General features: G+C 41.9%; 1 protein-coding gene across 1 annotated transcript in view; it reads left to right on the forward strand.

The window, feature by feature from the left end:
- The window catches only part of LOC131239987 (COP9 signalosome complex subunit 3), a 63470-nt gene that overhangs the window by 19962 nt on the left and 21797 nt on the right, over window positions 1–21711 (forward strand). The window contains exons 6-7 of the mRNA XM_058237957.1: window positions 681–743; window positions 14520–14609. Coding sequence (XP_058093940.1) covers window positions 681–743; window positions 14520–14609 — 153 coding nt within the window. The remainder of the gene's footprint in view (window positions 1–680; window positions 744–14519; window positions 14610–21711) is intronic.

Raw genomic sequence — 21711 nt, forward strand, 5'->3', positions numbered from 1 at the left:
GGTTATTACTGGGTGGGACTCTGTTGGCACATGAATATTGTCAACGTGAGCATCGACAGTTCTAGGGCCTGGGTAAAGAAGGAAAGGTTGATGTCTATTGGACAGCCGATTGTAAAAGTTTTGCCAATCCACCATTTAAAAGATGGTTTATGGAAAGATACATGATGACGATGATTGGTTTTTTCACAAATTTATCAAAAGATAGCAATATCGTGAAAATATCCTGGTATTTTTAAAACGTAGCCACAACCCCAACAATGGCATGATGATATTGCCGTTTTCCATGAAATATCTTTAAAAAATTCTATCAATGCACCCAAAATTTCTGATTTTCTTGCAAGCTCTTTTCCTAAACCTACTTCATCTTTTTGAAGGCCTCTATATCTCGCTTGCCGTCTTTCTTTATTTTAACCATTCATTTATATCTGTTAATTTATTTTATTATTTTCTGCAATATTTCCCAAGAAATAGAAAAATATCCCAAGAAATTACCAGGGAAAGACATTTTTATGGACCTTGTCTCTTTTTGGTTTGTGTTTTGGGCTTTGATATGTCTGATTTGGTAGCTATTGTGTCATGTGGTGTTGCTTATGCTTTTTTAGATGTTAAGCATGCAATCTAGAGTTTTCATCATGGAATAATGAGCTTTGATTACTGAGTTGTATAACTTTTTCTGACAGGTTCCTTCTTTCCCAAAATACACTTCTTCTGTGGCTCAGAGGAATTTAAAAAGCAATGCTCAGGTAAAACCAGATAAAATTTTTAATTATCTACTTCATAATTTATTGTTTCGTCAGTGGAACTAATCTTATGTTGATTTTGTATCCTGTTATAAGGCTCTGTTTGGGTAGGGGATCTCGCCGAACCTTAACTAAGCCTAATCTCAATTTTGGTGGACCACATGTACTCCATATTCACGTCCAAAGCAGTTCCTTTTCCACTTTGTCAGTTTTTTGCGAGTTTTAATATAATTAGGTAGTTCAAAATTGTGATTAAACAGAGGAAAGTGCCACTTCTCCAACTAAAATCTGACATTTGATGGGATGGGCGGCATATGCTGGGATCCCCTACCGAAATCTATGTAGCAAGTAGAATGGAGTTGATCTCAATTGCAATGATTGAAGATGCACCGATTGGAAGATCAAATTCCACCCTTTTTAAATGACATGCATTTTGTTAAAAATGAAAAGAGTAAGGGAGATAACGAGAAGTCAACAACCCTTAGCTGTCGCTCGCTAAATCCTTGCAAGACCTTTATATTGATGGAATTAAAAATAGCCGAAGTCAATGCCTCTTAGCCCACGCCATTTTCTGCCAGTGTTAAGGAACACCTCTATTTCTTAAAAGTGCTATGGAGTGTCCTGTTTTACTTCTCCTTCAAATTGCACACAGAGAATTGCAAGAATAGATTCCACAAATTTGCTTCTATGTTTATTGAATATATGAAAATAAATTTTCTAGCTCAAGTACCAACATAAGAATCTTGGATTCAGATAATGGAAAGTTAACTTCCTACGGGGTTTTATCTATAGTTAAAAAGGGGAGGGGAATGAAGGGAAAAAAAAGGGAAAACAGATACGGGGGAGGTGAATGCTCGAGGAACAACAATCTGATGGGTGAAATGATCAGGCTTGGGCTAAGGGGATCTGGGAGGAAGAGAGAAAATTGATGTGAAATAGGGGAGATGATGATGGAAGAAGGGGAGATAGGTGGTTGGGAAGAGGTTTGTGGGAAGAAGAATGAATTGAAGAAAGGAATGGGCATGGTGGAGCTACTGGAGCTTCCGACACTGATTGAGGCTTCCCCGATGGATGGCTCCCTATTAACTTTTCTAGAGTTTTCAGCAGGGCAGGGAAGGTTATGGAGGTGATTATTCCCTGAGATCCAAAATCCTCTTATTGTGAATTTGCTTTCGTCTGGATAAGCTTGGAGGAGGAGAGGGCTGTGAATCTTTTGCACAGTCAAAGCTTTGGAGGAAGGAAACTTTAAGAGCCCATTTTGCTCTAGAGGTTAAAAAAAAGGAACGAAAAAAGAAAAAGAAAAAAAAGATAAGGATAAAAAAGGAAAATAGGGAGGCAGATAACCAAAAGGAGAAGTTAGATAACAAAGGGAAATCGTCTAAAAGGACAAATGGAAATTAGCATAGTTAGAAATAAGTCCCATCTCCTTTAGAGATGTTGTAGTAGGTGAGAAGCATCTTTTGAGTCTTCAAGGGGGAGAAGGAAACTCCGAACAAGAATCACAAGGGAAAGAAGTAAAAGGGGAGAAATTGATTTGGATAGATAGCTCCAACAAAGAATCGAAGGTTAATGTAAGGTAAGATGCTATTGAAAAGGCCTTGAATACTTTTCAATGGTTCCTAGTTGCAGAAACTACCAATAATGGCACTTTATCACAGATTCGGTGCTGGATTGAAGATTGTTGCAATCTGACAGAAGAAGATTATAACCTATAGATTCAAATGAGGTATATTGCTCCACTTTAAGCCTGTGGCGAATTTGGATAAAGTGGTGGTAGCGGGAGCTATTTTCAAAGAGGGGGCCCATAAAACAGTTCAAGAGATGGTAAGAAAGATCGCACTTCGGAAGGGAAGAATTCAAGTTCTTGATATGGGGAATCCCTTTGGAGCCATGGTTTTGTGAAGTCTTCATGCCGACTGGATCATATCTCGTCTAAGTGCTGGCTATTGACCTTGCGTCAAAAGATGGAGAAGAACTTGGGGTAGCTCGAGTGTGTTAAGAAGAAAAAAGCTCGAGTAGTTCCTGTTTCTGTCACTGTGGCAGTTGGGGAAGAGAGGTTAGAGCTAAGAGTGGAGAGGGAGAAGGCATGGGGGAGTTGCTGTTGTGATGGGAGGAGGTCTGGAGCAGGAGAGGCCATAAGTTTTCCTGTGAGTCGCTATTGCAATCAGGAGAGGGAAGGAGCACAATTTTTGTGCTTCAGAGTCTCACTAGTTGCAAAGGATGATGCGTGTGCGACCCTTGTCGGTGGAGAAGTATTTGGTGAGGAAGGAATGACAAAAGGCTTGCCATGTGAACATGGGTACAATGCGGAACAATGGAGAGAATCCTATGTCTCTCCGAGCCGATAGTCATCAACAGGATCAGATTTCAAACCCAAGGATGATGCACCATGTACCCCACTCGTTGGCTGCTTCAAGTAGGTTCAGATGTCACTTCAAGAGATGTGGCAGGGAGAGAGGAGAGAGAGTGTTGACATTTCGGCTTGAGTGTCTTTTGAGTCGCCCTTCAGTACGACCATTAATGAGGTGGCGGAGACGTGTTGTTGTCTGACATGCGACAAGGAGAAATTCAAGGCATGGGAAGGAATGGCTTTGGGATGGAGACAAGTGTTGGAGGTGGACCCCATGATTCCCTCCCACTTTTTATTTTTACACTCACACACCCACACCACATGGGCACTCGATCCCATGATCCCAATGTTGAAACAAAGCCTGTCTACAACTGAGCCATGGAGTCTCCCTAATTCTCTCCCACCTGTTCTCTCTTGCACGACGTTTTGAGGCCGGCTCTTCGACACATGGATCAATACTTGCACGTGGGACTCTTCCCCCCAGCTATTTATTGAAAACATAAGGATTTTTGCCTTTTAAGGGAAGCTAAAGCTGAGAAGAGTATTTACAAGCTTCGGATGGTATGCGACATCTCACTATAGATCTCTATAGTAAGATCGATCCAAAACTAAGAGAACGTTGTTGGGAGACTAACCTTGGAAAAGAGATGTGACAACTAGATAATATCCGAAAGGGGAGGTTTTGGACTGCCAAAGGAATATGCATATTGCGGAGAAAAGGGCGATAGTGTTGGAATCGTTTAGTCTTGATGTGGATATCCTAGAAGAGGCTTTAATCATCACTTCGCTTCGTGCTATAATGGTGAGAAACGGAGTAGAGTTTATCTACGAGTTTGATTCAACGACGAGCTTCGGAAGACAAGCTACTCTCAATGGGAGTAATACATTAACCGACGATCAGATGTGGTGGTCCAAGGATGCTATGGAGAGAGTGGGAGGGATGGTAGGTTTATCGTTTGGGGTTGGTGAGGAAGACATTTATGATTTTTTCCAATTCATTCAAGGTAGAGGGGCTCAAAGATAGCAAGAATCTCAATTAACAAAGGCCACAAAATCTCGCAAAGGCTGGAGAGAGCTTCTGAGTATAAAGTGTTCAATCAGTTATGATTCTTCGAGCAAATTGAGAGGAGGAAAGAAGGCAAGTGGGGGTAAAGTAGGTGATCAATGTTAATTATCTCCTGAAATGTCAAAGGTTTGGGTTGTAAATTCAAAAGGGCCCAGATTAGGAAAATGTGCAAGAATTTGAAAGTAGATGTCACTTTGTTTCAGGAAACTAAGCTTCATTTAATGGAAAGAGGTATGTTGAACTCTTGTTTTTTGGGGAATTCAGAATAAAGAATGGGTTGCTTTGGATGCTATTGGATTTGCGGGAGGTATCGTTGTTGCCTGGATCTCAGAAAAAAGACAACAATTTTGTAGGTATGTTCATGGTTGCAGTTGTTGTAAGGGAATGTTCTTCCGGATTTTAGTGGATTTTCACTGTGTATGAGCTTCGTATTTCAAGCCAGAGAGATTAGTTATGGGCTAAGCTAAATGGTGTTAGACAGAGATGGAATCTGCCGCGTGCATTGGAGGTGATTTCAATGTTGTTCATTTTTCATTTGAGAAATCCAATGTGGGTCGTGTTGCTCGCAACATGAAGAACCTTTTGGATTAATGCAGATGCATTTTCACACCGGGCTCGAGTGGGGTAGCCTGTGGGATGCGGGGACACACTCGGGGTGGGTGGCCCGTGTAAGACAGTACCCATGTGATTTGGGGCTCACGAGGGGGGGTTTGGCCGAGGTCCTAACCCATGCGATTTAGGGCCTGGGCTATGAGATAAAGGGATTAATTCGCCATGCTCTATTAGTTCGAACTTTTAGAGCAAGTGGTTGATTGTCCTGCATCAAAGTGGTATCAGAGCAGGAGATCTCGTGTCGAGACTCCTCATCGGGGGTGATTAATGTATGGGCATTTTTACACCAGGCTTGAGTGGGGTAACCTGTGGGATGCGGGGACACACTCGAGATGGGTGGCCCCACCCGTGTGAGGCGGTACCCATGTGATTTGGGGCCCATGAGGGGGGTTCGACCGAGGTCCTAACCCATGCGACATGGGGCCTGGACCATGAGATAGAGAGATTAATTCGCCATGCTCTATCATTTTGAGCTTTTAGAGCAAGTGGTTAATTGTCCTGCATCAAGAAATAATCAAGTAGATCCTATCCTTTCGTAGGTGTAAAATTCGCTTGGAAAAATAATCAAGTAGGTCCCATCCTTTCACAAAGATTTTGAGTCTCAACAGAATAGCTTGAAAAGTTTCCTCTCGTTAATCAGCAGGGCATGCCGTAACCTATTCTGACCACCGCCTTATTCTAGAAGTGATTTCTGAAAATTCGGGTCCTTGGCTGTTCAAATTGAATTAGCCTGGATGGAGATCGATGGCTTTAAGCAATTGGTTATTGACTAGTGAGTTTCATTCACAGTGGATGGATTTGTGGGCTTCAAATTAAGTTGAAAGCTTGACTTCTAAAAGAAAAGATAAAAGTTTGGAAGAAGGATGTTCTTGGTGCTAGAGAAGTAGAATTCTTTTCCATTTTGAAAGAGATCCATGGCCTCGATGTTAAGGAAGAGGTAGGTTAATTGTCAACAGAAGAGGATGATAAAAATCAACTTTATCCTTAATATATGCTACTTACTGAAAAGAAGAGGAAATTAGATGGTGACAAAGATTAAGAGCGTTCTGGCTTAACGAAGGGGACAAGAATACGAGATTCTTCCACAATATGGCTAGCGCTTGGCCACAAGTTAACATAATTAACAGCTAGGGTGGATGACATTAGAACTTCAGAAAAAGTGTAGATTTGCGACTCAATTGTTAGCTATTACAAAAAGTTGTTGTCATGTGATTAATGGAAGGCATTGTGCTTATATAACTTGGGATTTTCCCTAATTATCAAATGAAAATGTGGCTTCTCTTGAGATGCCAATTTTAGAGGAAGAAGTTAAAATTGCTATTGACTCGATGATGTTTTTTTAGACAAAGCAGGTCTAAATTGTTATTCAATGATTTTTTTTTTTTCCAGATTTTTTGGTAGGCGATTGAGGGAAACGTTATGAACCTTATTTCCGTGTTCTTTGAGCGAAGTTGGCTCTCAAATGATCTCAGGGTTTTTTTTTTTTTTGAGAGATAACAACAAATTCATTAAAAAGGAGGAAAGAAACAAAGAGGGGATTAGCCTGCTGAGATAGTGAACCAATTATCCTCCAGTAAGTAGCAGATTACAACCCTTTAGGTTAACCACATTAGAAGCCCATTCAATAATATACCCATGAACTCTACTAAGAATGGAACCCACCAAACTAGAAACATTGTTAAATACCCTCCCATTTCGTTCTTCCCACACCAACCACCCCACAACCAAAATGGAGAAGTTTATTGCTCTTATTCATAAGATTGAAGGGGTGGAAATGCTAAAAGATTTTAGGTCCATTAGTCTAATTGAGGGCCTGCACAAAATTTTAGCCAAGGTTTTGGCCTTAAGATTGGGAGTTCTCTCTCAAATCATTTCGGAGAATCAAGGTGCCTTTGTTGCGGGTGGATAGATTTTGGATAGTGCTCTCATCGCTCACAAATGTATCGACTCCAGAAATAAGGAAAGACAACTTGGTGTGTAAGCTCGACATTGAAAAAGCCCATGATCATGTAGATTGGGAACTTTTAGATTACATGTTGGGGAGATTGGGTTGTGGCCTTAAATGGAGGAGATGGATTCAATCCTATGTTTAGTTGCCATCATCTTCCATTCTTGTTAATGGGCTGCCGAAAGGTTTTTCTAAGGCCACATGAGGTATTTGACAAGGTGATCCTTTATCTTCGTACTTTTTTGTTGTGGTCGGGGAGGTGCTTAACAAGATGGTTCATAAAGCTGAGGAGAATGGTTTAATCTATGGATTTAAGGTAGCAGATGTGGGGATTCAAGTCAGTCATCTCCAATATGTAGATGATACTATTTTGTTTTGCTATGTAGAGGTGACCTCGGTAGATAACCCTCAGAAAATCATTGTTTGTTTTGAAGCGGTTTCTGAGCTAAATATTAATGTTTTTAAAACTGAGATGTTGGGAGTCCGTGTGGACAACGAAGAGCTATCGTGTTCGGCAACAGTCTTCAGATGTAGAAGAGGAGCTTTTCCTTCGACATATCTCGGGTTGCCTCTTTAAAATTGGGAAGTCTGCAAGGCACCTTTTGGGATGGGGTTATCGAAAAAATTGAAAAGAAGTTATCAAGTTGGAAGCGCCGCTACCTATCGTTGGGAGGATGGTGAACTCTTATGAAAGTGGCCTTTTCTAATATGCTAGTGAACTTCGTCTCTTTTTAAATGCCTCAAGTTGGTGCAGGATAGGTTGGAAAAGTTGAGAAGAGATTTTTTGTGGAAAGGAATTGAGGAGAAAATAAAGTTTAACCTTTTCAGGTAGGAATTTTGCCTGTTGATAAATGAAGGTGGAGTCGGTTTAAAGGATTTGGGTTTCATGAACTTGGCACTCGTTGGAAAGTGGCATTGGAGATTTGGAATTGAGATGGGTAGATTATGGAGGGAGCCTATAGTTGATAAATATGGACCTCAGATGGGAGAATGGGGTGCGATGAACTCTTCTCTATCGTGCTTCTAATATTTGAGGTCTATAGCTTCAACGAATCACATGTTTCGTAGAGGCATTGCTCAATTCTCTTGGAAATGGAAATCATATTTGTTTTTGGGTGGGTACTTGGTGTGGAGATTGAGTGCTTCAAGAGCTCTTTCCTAGAATATCTAGTCTTGCTCTGGATTGCTTCATTCTTGTGGATCGTTGTTTCTTTATCTGTAGCGGATTTGTGGTTTGGTCTCCTCCTTGTTTTAGAAATTTGTTGGATGAGGAAATTGTAGAATTGGCCAACTTATTATTAGACTTTCTGAAGAACGTGTTTCCCTCGTTTCATGAAGAGGATTTAACGAAATGGATAACACATCAATTGGGCAAATCCTCTATTCGCTCTTTATACAAACTGATTTCGGAATTGTCTCACATCTCTAAGCCTTATCCGTTCCATCACTTGTATTCTGGAGCCCCTCCTAGAGTTGTGGTCTTTGTTTGGCTTGTGGGAATAAACAATCTTAACTATTGACAACCTACAAAAGAGATCATTTTTCCTTCCCAACATTTGTTTGATGTGCATGGGGGATGTAGAGTTGATTGATCACGTGTGCGTGTGTGTGTGTGTGTGTGTCGCTTGTGCGATGCCGAAGTCAGTGGAGGACCTCCCGTGGGCTTTGCATGGAGGTGGGGTAGGGAAATCTGGGAAGGCAATATGGAGGCTTCTTATTATGGCTATATTTGGATTATTTGGGGGGACCAAAATAGTCGTTGGTTTCAGAACAAGGGATCTTCCATAGAAGTTATTAACAATGAATTCTGCTAGTTTCTTCTTCTTCTTCTTCTTCTTCTTCTTCTTCTTTTTGAGTTGTATAGTCTCAGGTTGTATTCTTTTCCCACCTTTCGGCAGGCGTTTTAAAGAAATTTAGTCATCTCTCTTTAAAAATAAGAAAAAAAGAAAGAAAAAGAAGAAGAAGAAGATTCTACAAGCATCTCCTCTTCCATCCCTAGCACCCTCCATTCCATGTTTCAAATAGGGCTAAGAGATGATCCTAGCATCACCCAACTAATGTAAAGATGTGAAAAAACCTCCATCACTCAGATAGTGCTGACTGCTATTGTTTGTGATATGTTGATTTAAGATTGGAGTATTAGTTGACTTCAGCTCACATCAAGGTGACAGGATTCGAACCTATGGCCCTCTGTACCCAAATTAGACGTGCTGACCAGACTGCTCTACACCTCGTGCGCGGAGTCGATGAACCAGCTGATGAACAGCAAAACAAATTAGGATCTTAGGGTCATCTTTATTACTTCTTACTATACTCGTAACAGTAGTCTTGTGTGTGAACAATTGTTCCACCAATTCGTCATTGTAATGGCAAAGAATGCAAACATTTGTTAGAGCCGTTTTTCTTCTCAAGTATTTCATTGTTATAGCTTTGTTCGAGCCACAAGCCATCTAAAGGCCATCACCCTTGGTTTGTGTATTCCATAATGGTAACGGTGGCCGTAACAGCCACCACTGTTACCTTTTTTTTTTCTTAAAAATAAAAATAAAATTTCGTTCACAAACTAAGGAGCTATACAACTGGGAACATATAGATTCGGGCCACCACTGTTACCTTTACAATACGGGTCGTAATAGCTGATACAGTCTCTCTCTCTCTCTCTCTCTCTCTCTCTATCTCTCTCTCTCTCTCTCTCTCTTAATTAAAAGAAAAAACCCGAAAAACTTGTATCTGCCCCATAACGTTGAAAAAAATAAATCCAAAAAACATATATCATTCCCGCAACAGACCATTACAGGATTGTTATGGCCTTTACAGGGAGTGCAACAGGCCGTTAATGGCGGTTACATGTCCTTTTTTGCATAACGGCTGTTATGACCTCGTAACGTGTAACAATTGCCACCGTTACCTTTACAAAACGGCCTTTACGGCCCCATAGCGGCCTTTACGGCACACCTTGTTCAAGATGGTGACAATGGTCATTGTGTAAAAGGATCCCAATTGGTAATACATATTCTACACTAAACCTATTGGTCCAATCTTTAACTTATCCAAATTTTCGCAAAATTTTTTTAACAAGTTGCAAGAAAAGAAGGAAAAGACAATAAGAAATGACTCTACTTAAAAAGAACTTCACAAGCCACTCAAACTCTCAATATGCTTAACTGTATGGCCTCGTAGGGCTGTATAATTGTACATGACTCTCTTTTACTTTTGTTCGAATGGAAATCCAAAAAAGGTGATTGAGAATTGTGGATCTCTCAGTCCATTATGTTCTCATCTTTGGGCCATCTGATTGGTTTTGTGTGTAATCAGATGGCTTGTTTTTGAATGGTATCACAAAACTTCATTAAAAAGAAAGAAGCAAAGAACAAAGGAGAGGGCAGGGATGGATGGTGAGATCCTACTACACTTGCAAGGATAAGGAAAAATCTCCTGTAGGCTCCAATATCTTCCCTATTACAATGCTTGAAAGGGAAGTTAAAGCCCATGACCACCTCACCTCTCACCATATGGATCACAACTTCCAAATTGACCGACCCATTGTTATGTTTCTTCCATACAAATCCATATAACTACAGGCGCGGAGCGACTCCACAACTTTCTTCTGTCATGCATTCTCCAATTGCAAGCTTGCACAAGCACTTCAAAAGATCTTGATATGGACCATCCTAAATCATGGTCAAAGACTCAAAATACTCCAGATTTTGGCTACAAATTCACATTGAATGAACAGGCGGTCCACTTTTTTGGCTTAAAATTTCCATTGGCTAGATTGTGAGCCCCATCTTGAAACCTCCTATGGTAGATGAGTGGCCTGGATGCTTTCATTCCCCCCTGGCTTGGAGGGATCTTGGCCTTGAGCTTGGAGCTGATGTTTATTCATGGTCTGGATTTACCTTTATCTTGTGCCTTTTTTGCTTCGGCAGAAGTTGGTGATAAGGTCCCTTTTGTCGATGACTCCTTTTGCTTGCATTCTCCTTTGTGGGGTCTTCATTGTAGTCGCTGAGCCGTGTGTGGCTTGTCCTGTCTTTTGGATCTTTTTCGGGGCACTAATCTCGTTCATGGTGTCTTCTGTCTATACCATACGTTGCATTCTTCTGAATCATAGCAACGGCTTTGGACTCTCCTGCAGTGGATTATCTTTTCTAGACTTCAGGTTGGTCTTCTTATTGTTCAAGAATGCGTCCGTTGGCAAACCTCGGAGTTGCACATTATGTTCATATACCCATGGGCTTCCCAATAGGATGTGACAGACGTTCATGGGAACAACATCACACAGAACATAATAGGTTTGGTATGCTCCCATAGAGAAGTTAACCAAAAAACAGTTGTAAACCAGAATATATACATCATTTTCCCAGGCAATCTGGAATGGATTTGGATGTTGCTTTACTTGAAGCTATGATTTACCGACCGTCTGTTCTAAAGCCGCATTCATACTACTGTCTATAGTTGCATGTAGTGTGAAGCAAAGAGGCAACAAGATCGGGTTGGGAGTCGGGAAGCACCTATTTGAAAATGTTAGCTAGTATAAACAGCTTGGAAGGAGCTGGAGTGTAAATCGTTAGTGTGATTCAGAGCGTGAGCACCTATTTAGAAGGGCGACTAAACTCTTGCCCATGATTGATGATATTACAAAGTTTCCCTTGGCTCACCACACAAATATGGATAGATGTTTATTAGAAGACAAATATTTTGTCTTGGCTTCCTCTCTCTTTGTTAGAATATGCCTCAATATAGTAGCAGCACCCTCAAGAGCCTCTAGCTCCAACTCTTCAGCCTTCGTTCCTGGTGCTTCCTATGTTTCCTCTTCTATGATTTTCATCTTCGTATTCCTTGGTGATAGTGCAAGTGGCTGGTGACACTGTACAACTATTAGGAATCCACATGCACTGTCTGATGGAGCGTGGGGTCAAATTCACTTGTTTGGCACCAAGTGGAATAGAGGCAAATCATTCAACCATCCGATGTGAATACTTGGCTGAGATTCTTACCACTCATCCTGTGGGACCCATTGTGAACATACACGATAGCAAAATAGGCCACTCATTCAAAAAGTGACACATCTTTGGGAACCGGGAAGAATGGATTGTCAGAAAAATATGATTAACAACCTATACCCAATACACACAGCCAACACACGGTGAATGTACTTGCTTGATTTGGACTAAGGCATGTTCTCAATGAGACCAACCTGATGAGTGAGTGGGATCTGTGTGATATGGTCCAGAATAAAGTGGTCTCTCTCTCTCTCTCAAAAAAAATAAAATAAAATAAAAATAAAAATAAAAAAATTAAAAAAAATGAAAGAAAAGAAAAAAAAGAAAGAAAGAAAGAAAGAAAAGGTCCAGAATAAAGGGCGCTCAAGTAATTTATGAGGCGAAGCGAGCAAAGCTCTCCATCAAAGATACCTGCTTTTTACGATTTCATTTTGCCTTTGTTGCAACTCAGGATCTCAAGAATGTGTTAGGCCATTGATTTGGACTAGGGCATATCATCATTGAAGGCTGATTATGGGAACATAGCTTATTTATGGTAGAACCAAGATGTGGACGGTTCAAATCATCGGACCATGGTCCTAATGGGGTGACACATGCTGGCAAAGAAACATGGAGGAAATAGATATTGGAATGAATCCCATCGGCCCACTTCTTGGGTATGGACTTATGATCGATGGGTCCCTGTTTAGCTTGGATTCGATGGGGTAAGACAAGGACCCCCTCTCTCCAATCTTGTTTCTACCAGTGGCGGAAGGATAGAGCAGCCTGTTTGTGAGAGGGGAAAACTGCAGCATGCTTGAAGGATCCTAGGCGGGAAGGGAGCCTATCGGTATCTCATTTGCAATTCATAGGTGATTCCATTGGTTTTTTTTTTTTTCAGTGTGAGAAGTGCAGAATGTAAAGCTTATCTTAGATGCTTTGAGGCCCTATCTGGGCCCAAAATATACTTAAGCAAAAGCTCTCTGGCAGGGATCAAAATTAGTGAGTGAGGGCAGTCCCTTGTGGGGAAAGTGTGCTGTAAAACTTAAGAATTTCCCATTTTGTATCTGTGACTCCTTTTGGGGGCAGGCAGATCCTCTGGCAGCAAAAATTGAGAAGATTCAAAGACAATTCCTCTGGGGAGGTGCTTCAGACAAAAAGAGTTTCCATTTGGTGAAGTGTGAAGAAGTTCAGAAGGCCAAGGAAGTAGGGGGCCTAGGAATTGGCAAGATCTGGGAGAAGAATAGAAGCCTGCTAAGCAAATGGTGGTGGCACTTCGGCAGGGAAGAGGAAGCTTTATTGCAGAAAGTTAAATTAAAAAAAATATGGTGCGGCAAATAGTGCTGAGCTCTTGGAATCCGGTGGAGCCTAGATCTGAGAGGATACTGTTGGGATGGTGACTGCTCTAAACTACGGGGGAAAATCCTAAATGAAGGCTTTACATTTCTCTAAACTGTGGGGGAAGATCCTAAATGAAGGCTTTAAATTTCCAGTAAACAGTGGGGAATCCACCCTGTTTTGGAAAGACAAATTGGTTGACAGTTGCCCTCCAGCTGTTAGGTTTTCGAGATTATACAATCAGTGGAGGAAAGAGATATTTCGGTGAAGGAATGCAGTTGTATTTTCTGGGGATAATGTCTTGGAACTTAGTTCTTAGAATGAACTTGAAGGATGAGGAAGTGGAAGATCTGCAGGAACTACTGTCTATTTTAAACAGGGTAATCCTCTCTTCTATGGTGACAATGGAAGAATCTGGAAATCATCTCCCTCCCCCAAGAGACTCTGCCTTTGTGGTTTGCAATTGGTTGAAGGATTCTCACGATAGATGAACTGCAAAGAAGTGGCATGATTATCCCAAACAGATGAATAATGCGTAAAGCAAATGAAGAAAATGCTGCCCATCTGCTACTCCATTGTCTGGTGGTGGAAGAGATGAACTTCTATATTTCAATATTTCTTAAAATGTGTAGCAGCCTGTCGTCTAGCAACCACAAGATTTTGTGGAACTTACTCCCTTTTGCTATCAGTTGGGAAGTGTGGAAAGAGAGAAACAATTGGCTTTTCAAAGATGCTTGGATCTCCTTAGAAGCTCTAAATGAGAAGATTAGAGAGGGTCGTTTATCAAATAGACAATGTGGTATTCTAAATTCAGGGGTCAGCCAGTCTTAGAGAATTGAGAAATTAATGGTGTAATAGCTGTGGGTAGTACCATGTCGATCCTCCATGGTTATACACTTCGTTTAACATGTTTCCCTAGTTCTATCATAGCCTTTGTCCTTCTTCTGGCCTGTTGGGGCTTTCCTATCAATCTTCAGTTCTTTCTTTAAAGATATTTCTGTTATTAGATTAAAAAAGAATTGCGACAATGTCATGTGAGATAGTGGTGGTGTCCATTATAACTGCAAAATTTGGATGTTCTGTGGGGCCCACCTGCCTCCTTTGGCAGCAAATCTTATCTCTTAAACCATGAGATCACACATCCTATAGTGAGCAGTTCTCTAGAAAACTTGGACTTGAAGTGGACCACCTAAACAGTCCAAAATTGGATTTTTTTTTTTTCTTTGAAGGTTTCCATAGTCGAAGAAAATTTGGTTTTGTCAATAATACAACTTGTTTTTTGGTAAAATTGTGGTGTCTTGCTTTGAGAAAAAAATTCACATGCATTTTGTTTCACATTTCTCCTCTCTCTCTCTCTCTCTCTCTCTCTCTCTCTCTATATATATATATATATATATATATATTTGGGTATGCTTATGTCTTTTGTGATGGTATTCAATTAAGTTTAAGTTTAATACACTCATAAAATGTTTCTTCATGGCAGCCTTATGTTGACTTGGCGAATAGCTATGGCACTGGGAAAATGTCAGAATTAGAGAGTTGTCTTGAGACAAACATGGAAAAGTTCAAAACTGTGAGTTCTCTATCTTGAATTATTTTTCCTTACTTATGGATGTTTCTGTATTTCATTGCGTTGATTCTCTATGCCTATGTTAGTGTGTGTGTGTGTGTGTGTGTGTGTGTGTGTGTATTTTAAAGTAACTACAAATATATTGAAAAGAAGGAAACTTACAAAAGAGAAAAAGAAAAAACACAAAGGAAGCGAACTGTTGAGATAGCAGAACGCACCTAAACACCAAGAAAAGACAAATCAACCCTCTTTAAACCCTTTACGTTAACAGCCCATTCGATGACCAACTTTTTAGCCTTAAAACCTACTATTGTACCCGAGGACGCCCAATCATTGAAACACCTATTATTCCTTTCTTCCCACACCACCCACCAAATGGCCAGGAGAGCCATATGCCATATGATAGAGTTGATTTTTCTAAGCTTAAAACCATTCCAATCGGATAACATTTTTGCTGCAGACTCTAGCGCGCACCAACTGACCGAGAACTGCCGGCAGAAATCTTCTAGAATAGAGGAGATGAAAGGGCAATGAACCAACAAGTGGTTCATTGATTCAGCGTTGCGCATACAACAGAGACAAACATTAACTAGTTGCAGGCCCCTCTTAGATAGGTTATCTATAGTGAGGATCCTATTACGGCTAACCAGCCACTCGAAACAAATATATTTAGGCGGGACCCTGTACTTCCAGATGAATGAGGGGACTTCAGTCAGATGGCGCGCGGTAGGATAGATTGCTGTGTAAAGAGACTTAACAGAAAATGAAGCTGATTTCTCGAGAGGCCAGATGATACTATCAGGCTGAGAGTTGGTAATCTTAACTCGGGAGATACGTTTCATAAGTTCTATATAATCATCAGTTTCACTATGATTTAGATTTCTAGTGCATTTGATATCCCAAGCTGGCTGATCGAACAAAGAAGAGCAGCAACTGTTAATATATATATTCCTGTTGGGGGCAAGCCTATAAATCCGAGGGAATAAAGTCTTGAAGGAATTGTCACCACACCAGATATCTTCCCAAAATCTGATGGAGGCTCCATTACCCATATTAAATCTACTATTAGAGTAGACAGGATCTTTCACTTTCAGAATACCCCTCCATATGTGTGAAGCCTTGTAATAGGAGGATTGTTTTGGCCACCAACCACCGTGGGATGCTCCATATTTGCCCTTAATGATTGAAATCCACAAGGCTTCCTTTTCGGAGGCTAATCTCTAGGTCCACTTCCCCAGCAATGCTTGATTCATCAACCTCAGATTCTTCACATTTGTGCCGCCCTCACTGAACACTTTACACCTTCCATTCAAGTAAATGGAACTTCCTTTGATTCCTTGCCAAACCATAGGAAATTCCTTCTAATTTTATCGATGCTCCTGATTATCAACCTGGGGTAGGTGAACAACAACATAAAATATAGGGGAAGGCTAGAAAGGGCTGCTTTTATGAGGGTCAGTCTCCCTCCAATTGACAGATACCTACATTTCCAGGAAGCCAGATACTTGTGGAATTTGCTGATAACCCTATCCCACATGTGTTTTGGCGGGGGACCGATGCAAAGAGGCAGCCCAACAAAGTAAGTAGGAAAGGACTCAACTTGGCAACCCAACGTGTCGGCAAAGCTCTGTAAGTTTTGGATGGGGACATTAACTCCAAGAAGTTTGGACTTACAGAAATTAATCGTGAGGCCTGAAACAGCTTCAAAACAGCGGATAGCCGTGAAAAGATGATCAATTTTCTCTTGTGAAGCCTCTGAAAAAATAAGAGTTTCATCTGCGAACTGGATATGAGTGAGAGGGACATCCAAACCTGGCACAGATATGCCTCGCAGGATACCATGAGCTTGACCTTTTTTCAACATTTATGATAGCACCTCTGCCACTATAAGAAATAGATATGGAGACAGAGGATCTCCTTGGCGCAAGCCTCTCGAACTCTTGAAAAATCCTGCGGGAGAACCGTTGAGGATGACCGAACGAACCAATACAAGTGGCAATCCACCGTCTCCATTTAGGACCAAAACCCATCCGAGTTAGCATGTATAACAGGAAGTCCCACTCAACGTGATCATAAGCCTTACCAACATCCAATTTACAGAAAATCCTTGCAGACTTAGACCTGTGACAGGAGTGAAGGACTTCATTAGCAATAAGGGCTCCATCCATAATCTGCCTACCTTTAATAAATGCATTTTGATTGCTGGAAATGAGAAGTCCAATGATTTTAGAGAGACGAGCAGACAACACTTCGGAAAGAATTTTATACGGACTCCCGATCAGACTAATGGGTCGAAATTTAGAGAAAGAAACAACTCCTGCCACCTTAGGAATGAGCGAAATAAAGATAGCACCTAACCCTTTGGATAATCCTGCGGGAGAACCGTTGAGGATGGCCGACCGAACCAATACAAGTGGCAATCCACCGTCTCCATTTAGGACCAAAACCCATCCGAGTTAGCATGTATAACAGGAAGTCCCACTCAACGTGATCATAAGCCTTACCAACATCCAATTTACAGAAAATCCCTGCAGACTTAGACCTGTGACAGGAGTGAAGGACTTCATTAGCAATAAGGGCTCCATCCATAATCTGCCTACCTTTAATAAATGCATTTTGATTGCTGGAAATTCAGACTAATGGGGTCGAAATCCTGCGGGAGAACCGTTGAGGATGACCGACCGAACCAATACAAGTGGCAATCCACCGTCTCCATTTAGGACGAAAACCCATCCAAGTTAGCATGTGATCATAAGCCTTACCAACATCCAATTTACAGAAAATCCCTGCAGACTTAGACCTGTGACAGGAGTGAAGGACTTCATTAGCAATAAGGGCTCCATCCATAATCTGCCTACCTTTAATAAATGCATTTTGATTGCTGGAAATGAGAAGTCCAATGACTTTAGAGAGACGAGCAGACAACACTTTGGAAAGAATTTTATACGGACTCCCGATCAGACTAATGGGTCGAAATTCAGAGAAAGAAGCAGCTCCCGCCACCTTAGGAATGAGCGAAATAAAGATAGCACCCAACCCTTTGGATAATCTGCTTCTATCGAGGAATTCCTGAATGAAGGAGAGTATGTCGATCCGAACCGTTTGCCAGAACGTCTGATAAAAGCTTATCGGAAAGCCATCTGGACCTGGAGACTTGTCAGCGCCCAACACATCAACAGTTGCCTTTACCTTGACTTCAGTGAACTGAGACTCCAATTGATCAGCATCATCAAACTGCAGGCAGCTGAAAGAAATGTTATCTAATTTCTGTCTAATCCAGTTCTCTGACGACAAGAGGGTTTTGAAGTGAGATATCGCAAGTTCAGCAATTTCTTTTCTATCCTCAACCCTGTTTCCTTTATTGAAAATGCTGAGGATGACTTTAGACCGAGAGTGCATGTTGGCCATATTATGGAAGAACTTAGTGTTCTTATCCCCCTCTCCAATCCACTTAATTCTGGATTTAATCCTCCACGAGGATTCGTCTTCCTGAGCTTTACTTGAAAGCTCCTGAATTATAGAGATACGCCTGATCAACATCTATTTCGACAACGGTCCCGATTCCGATTCAACGTCTATTGATTGGAGATCAGAATGAAGAGCTTCGATGTCAGCCACTCTCTTTTGATTCTCCTCCCGCCACCATTCTTTGAGCTTAGACTTGAGAAGTCTGAGTTTACAAAGCAACCGATGACCAGCGAACCCTTCAACCTGGAAAGACTGCCACTAAGCAATAATCTTCTGCCGTAGATCCTCCGACTGGAGCCACGCCGAGTTAAATTTGAAAGGTTTCGGTCCCCAATTATCTTCATCCTCACTTAAGATAAGAGGGCAATGATCCGAGGTAGTACGGGGCAGGACAATTTGCTTAGTTGTCGGGAAGGTCTCAATCCACTCTGGAGAGACGAGAAATCTGTCGAGCCGAGTTTGGATAGGATTAGCCCGCTCATCTGACCAAGTGAATCTGGCGCCCAGAAGAGGTAAATCGATGAGCTGCTCCTATTGGATCCATTCAGAGAAGCGCAACATTCTGGGGGAAGGCCGTCTGCTTCTAGAGTTATCTTCCGCAAAACGGGTGACATTGAAGTCACCAACGACACACGAAGGCCCCCGGAAAGCTTCTCTAACCTGGGTGAGTTCATCCCAAAAAGAAGATCTGATAGAGTTATTGTTAGTCCCATAAATGACAGTCAGCAAACAATTTATAGAAGAGGACTTATCTTGGAGAATGACTGTCAAGGAGAAGGTGCCAGCTGAGGAGAGGAGATCCCATTTGGAAGATTTCCAAGCAATGAAGATCCCTCCCGAGCTAGCCACGGCGTCCAGCGTTAAGAACTTAGCATCCCTTCCATTCCATAGAGAAGCCAGCAGATGGTCTGGAAACCGAGAGACCTTCGTTTCTTGAAAACACACAACCTCTGGCTTTTTTCTGCTGATGGTCGCTTTAATCAGGCTCCGTTTATGTTTAGAGCCCACTCCCCTGACATTCCACGAAATGATCATTGGCTCACTATACTTCCCCGAACTCCCTAACGCCTATGTTTTGACAAAGAAGCCGCAATGAACCCAGGACTCGCTTCTAGGCGTTGCAACTCTCGACTGCCTGTTATTTTAAGAAGTTGTTTTGGTGAAGATCAACACTTCTCAATAGGTCTTCCTCTATTTTCTATGCATTGGAATAAGGCGACGTAATCCTCCAATCTATCCCCGAAAGAGAGACCAAGAGATCTCCCCACTTTTCGGTAGTCCATGGGAGCATGGAAAATGAGCTCCTCCTTGAGAAGGTCGATGCGATGACATGAGCTCCGGCGAAGGACCCTCTCTGACTTTCCAAAGATCACCCCAACGAGGAGCCGGAACGCTGTTAGCTTCGACGATGACCGGAAAATTGAAACAGCGATCTTTTACCATCACTTTCACCGAAACCGGCATTGGAAGGCCCTTCCTACGTTGGACTCTAACTCATATCACTCCAACCTCTTCCCCAAGCTTCGTCTTCTTGTCCAACTCTAAATACAATCCAAGATACACTGCAACAGAAATAAAAAATTCATCGAACCATAGTTTCAGGAGAATTCCCCAAACTTGAATCCACACATTCTCCATGCCGAAAATGGAGAACTCTTCCCAACTCATCACCCTCGCCACTGGACCTCCTGAATGAAGATGACCAACCATTAATAACATTTCCGAGTTGATCCCTAGGCAGACCTTAAGCCACAGTTCATTGTAACCCAGCGGCTTGATGGTGTAATTCCCTGGACGGAATCCTGTAGTTTCTGAAATCCAGTCCCTCACCTGAGACATATAAGCACCTTCTTTGCATATAATAACTATTGACTCCATGAGATCATCCTTGGTCCTATGAAAATGAGTCGGATCCACAGAGATGGGAACACCCATTTTCGAACAGAAAGGGTTGATCATGGTGGGGATAGTAGAGGGAGGAGGAGGCGCGGCAGGCGAAGACAGTGGAAAAAGGGGGGGGGGGGGTTTGATGAGGTTGCAGAAGAGCCTCTTTAAAGGACGGAGCCCCTGATATAGGTGGAGATGGAGGTCGGAGTGGTGGAGGAGGGGGGAGGGAAGGCTTAGGGTGGTAGACCTTAGGGGGAGCAGGTTTCTAAGAGGGAGGGAGAGAAGGCCTGAATCTGGCCCTCTGAACCAGAAGAGGGGACCCTGCAAATTTTACTCCGTGTAACATCGTAACTACTCTTGCTAGTTCAGTCTCCGAGGAAATCCGAACCAGAGCAAAGCCCCTTAGACACTAGTCAGCCGGTCTCTGGGCATGACCACATCCATGACAGCACCAGCACGGCCAAAAATCCTTTCGATGTTGAGAGGAAACCAGCCTTTTGGGAATCCTTTAACGAACAAGGTTGGAAAGGTAGCACGCGTTCTTGCCGCCGACGCCATAGAGACAGGTTTCTGGCGAGTAACCTCCTTCCATTCGTTGTCGACCGCTCCGGCGTCATTCTCATCACCCAACACTGCATTCTTCAACTTCCTTCCTGCTGTATCAGACCCTTCACCTTTAGACTTCGTGGATTCATCAGAGCATGAATCGCCCCATCGACGAGTAGGTAGTTCCCTCGTCATCGTCCCTTACAGTGACAGATCTATCAAAAGAGGAGAACCTTGTCATAGTTTTGCTAATTTCTCAGCCATGTTGTCCATGTGATACTTGCACAGCGTCCCACTGCTACTTGAGTTCAACTTTCCCCTTGTACATAACTTAAGAGTTATGCGCTAGAGCTGGAATGTGTGTGTGTGTGTGTGGTCTCACTAATATAAAGGTATATATCGGTACTAAGATAAAGGTATACATAGACACACACACACATATGAGTGTTGTGGTTTTTTTCCACATGACACTCAATAATATGGCCGTCTTTTGCCAAAGCTTGGTAATCAACATGTTGCTGAGCTTCTCTTTGTATAACCTGCCATAGTCATGTGAGATTTAGAGGGTTGCTTTCTATTGCCAAATTTCCTAAAGTTTATGTTTGCCACTTGCCTAGGGCATTGTGCACTCTTAGTATTGATGGAAAAATATCAATGCAAGAAGTGCCCCTTAGGGTCTGTTTGGTTGCCAGGGAATTCATTCCCTGGTTTTTATGTTTCCTGAGAATGGTAGAATTGGTATTTCTCAGGGAATGGCTAAATTTTGTTTGGTTGATACACCAGCTTTCTTGAGGAAACTGGGAAAAGTCTAAAATTCTGTTTTAATTCCCCAAGTTGTTCATTCTTCAGCAAAAAGTTGGTACAAATTCTTTTAGGGAAAGCTGGGGACATCTAACAGTGTGAACTTAACTGTTTTGTTATTAAAAAAATAAAAAAAATAAAAAACTAGGGAATTACTAAGCTGAGACATATAAGTAGCAACCAAACACTCCCTTCAATTTGAGAAGATGTAGTTGGATCATGCCTCTTTGGGTGCCGTTGTTGGAGGGAGGGAGGATGAAGGGCCATCTATTTTTCATATTAGCCATAATAAGATCCCTTAAATGTAATGGTCCACCACCCGCTTAGGAGGTGGCCACTTTGACATCCCTTAAGACTATCTTGTTGGGAACGATGTTTGAGGTATCGATAAAATTGGCATATA

Source organism: Magnolia sinica, chromosome 3 (genome assembly GCF_029962835.1).
Source record: "Magnolia sinica isolate HGM2019 chromosome 3, MsV1, whole genome shotgun sequence".
Taxonomy (NCBI): Eukaryota; Viridiplantae; Streptophyta; class Magnoliopsida; order Magnoliales; family Magnoliaceae; genus Magnolia; species Magnolia sinica.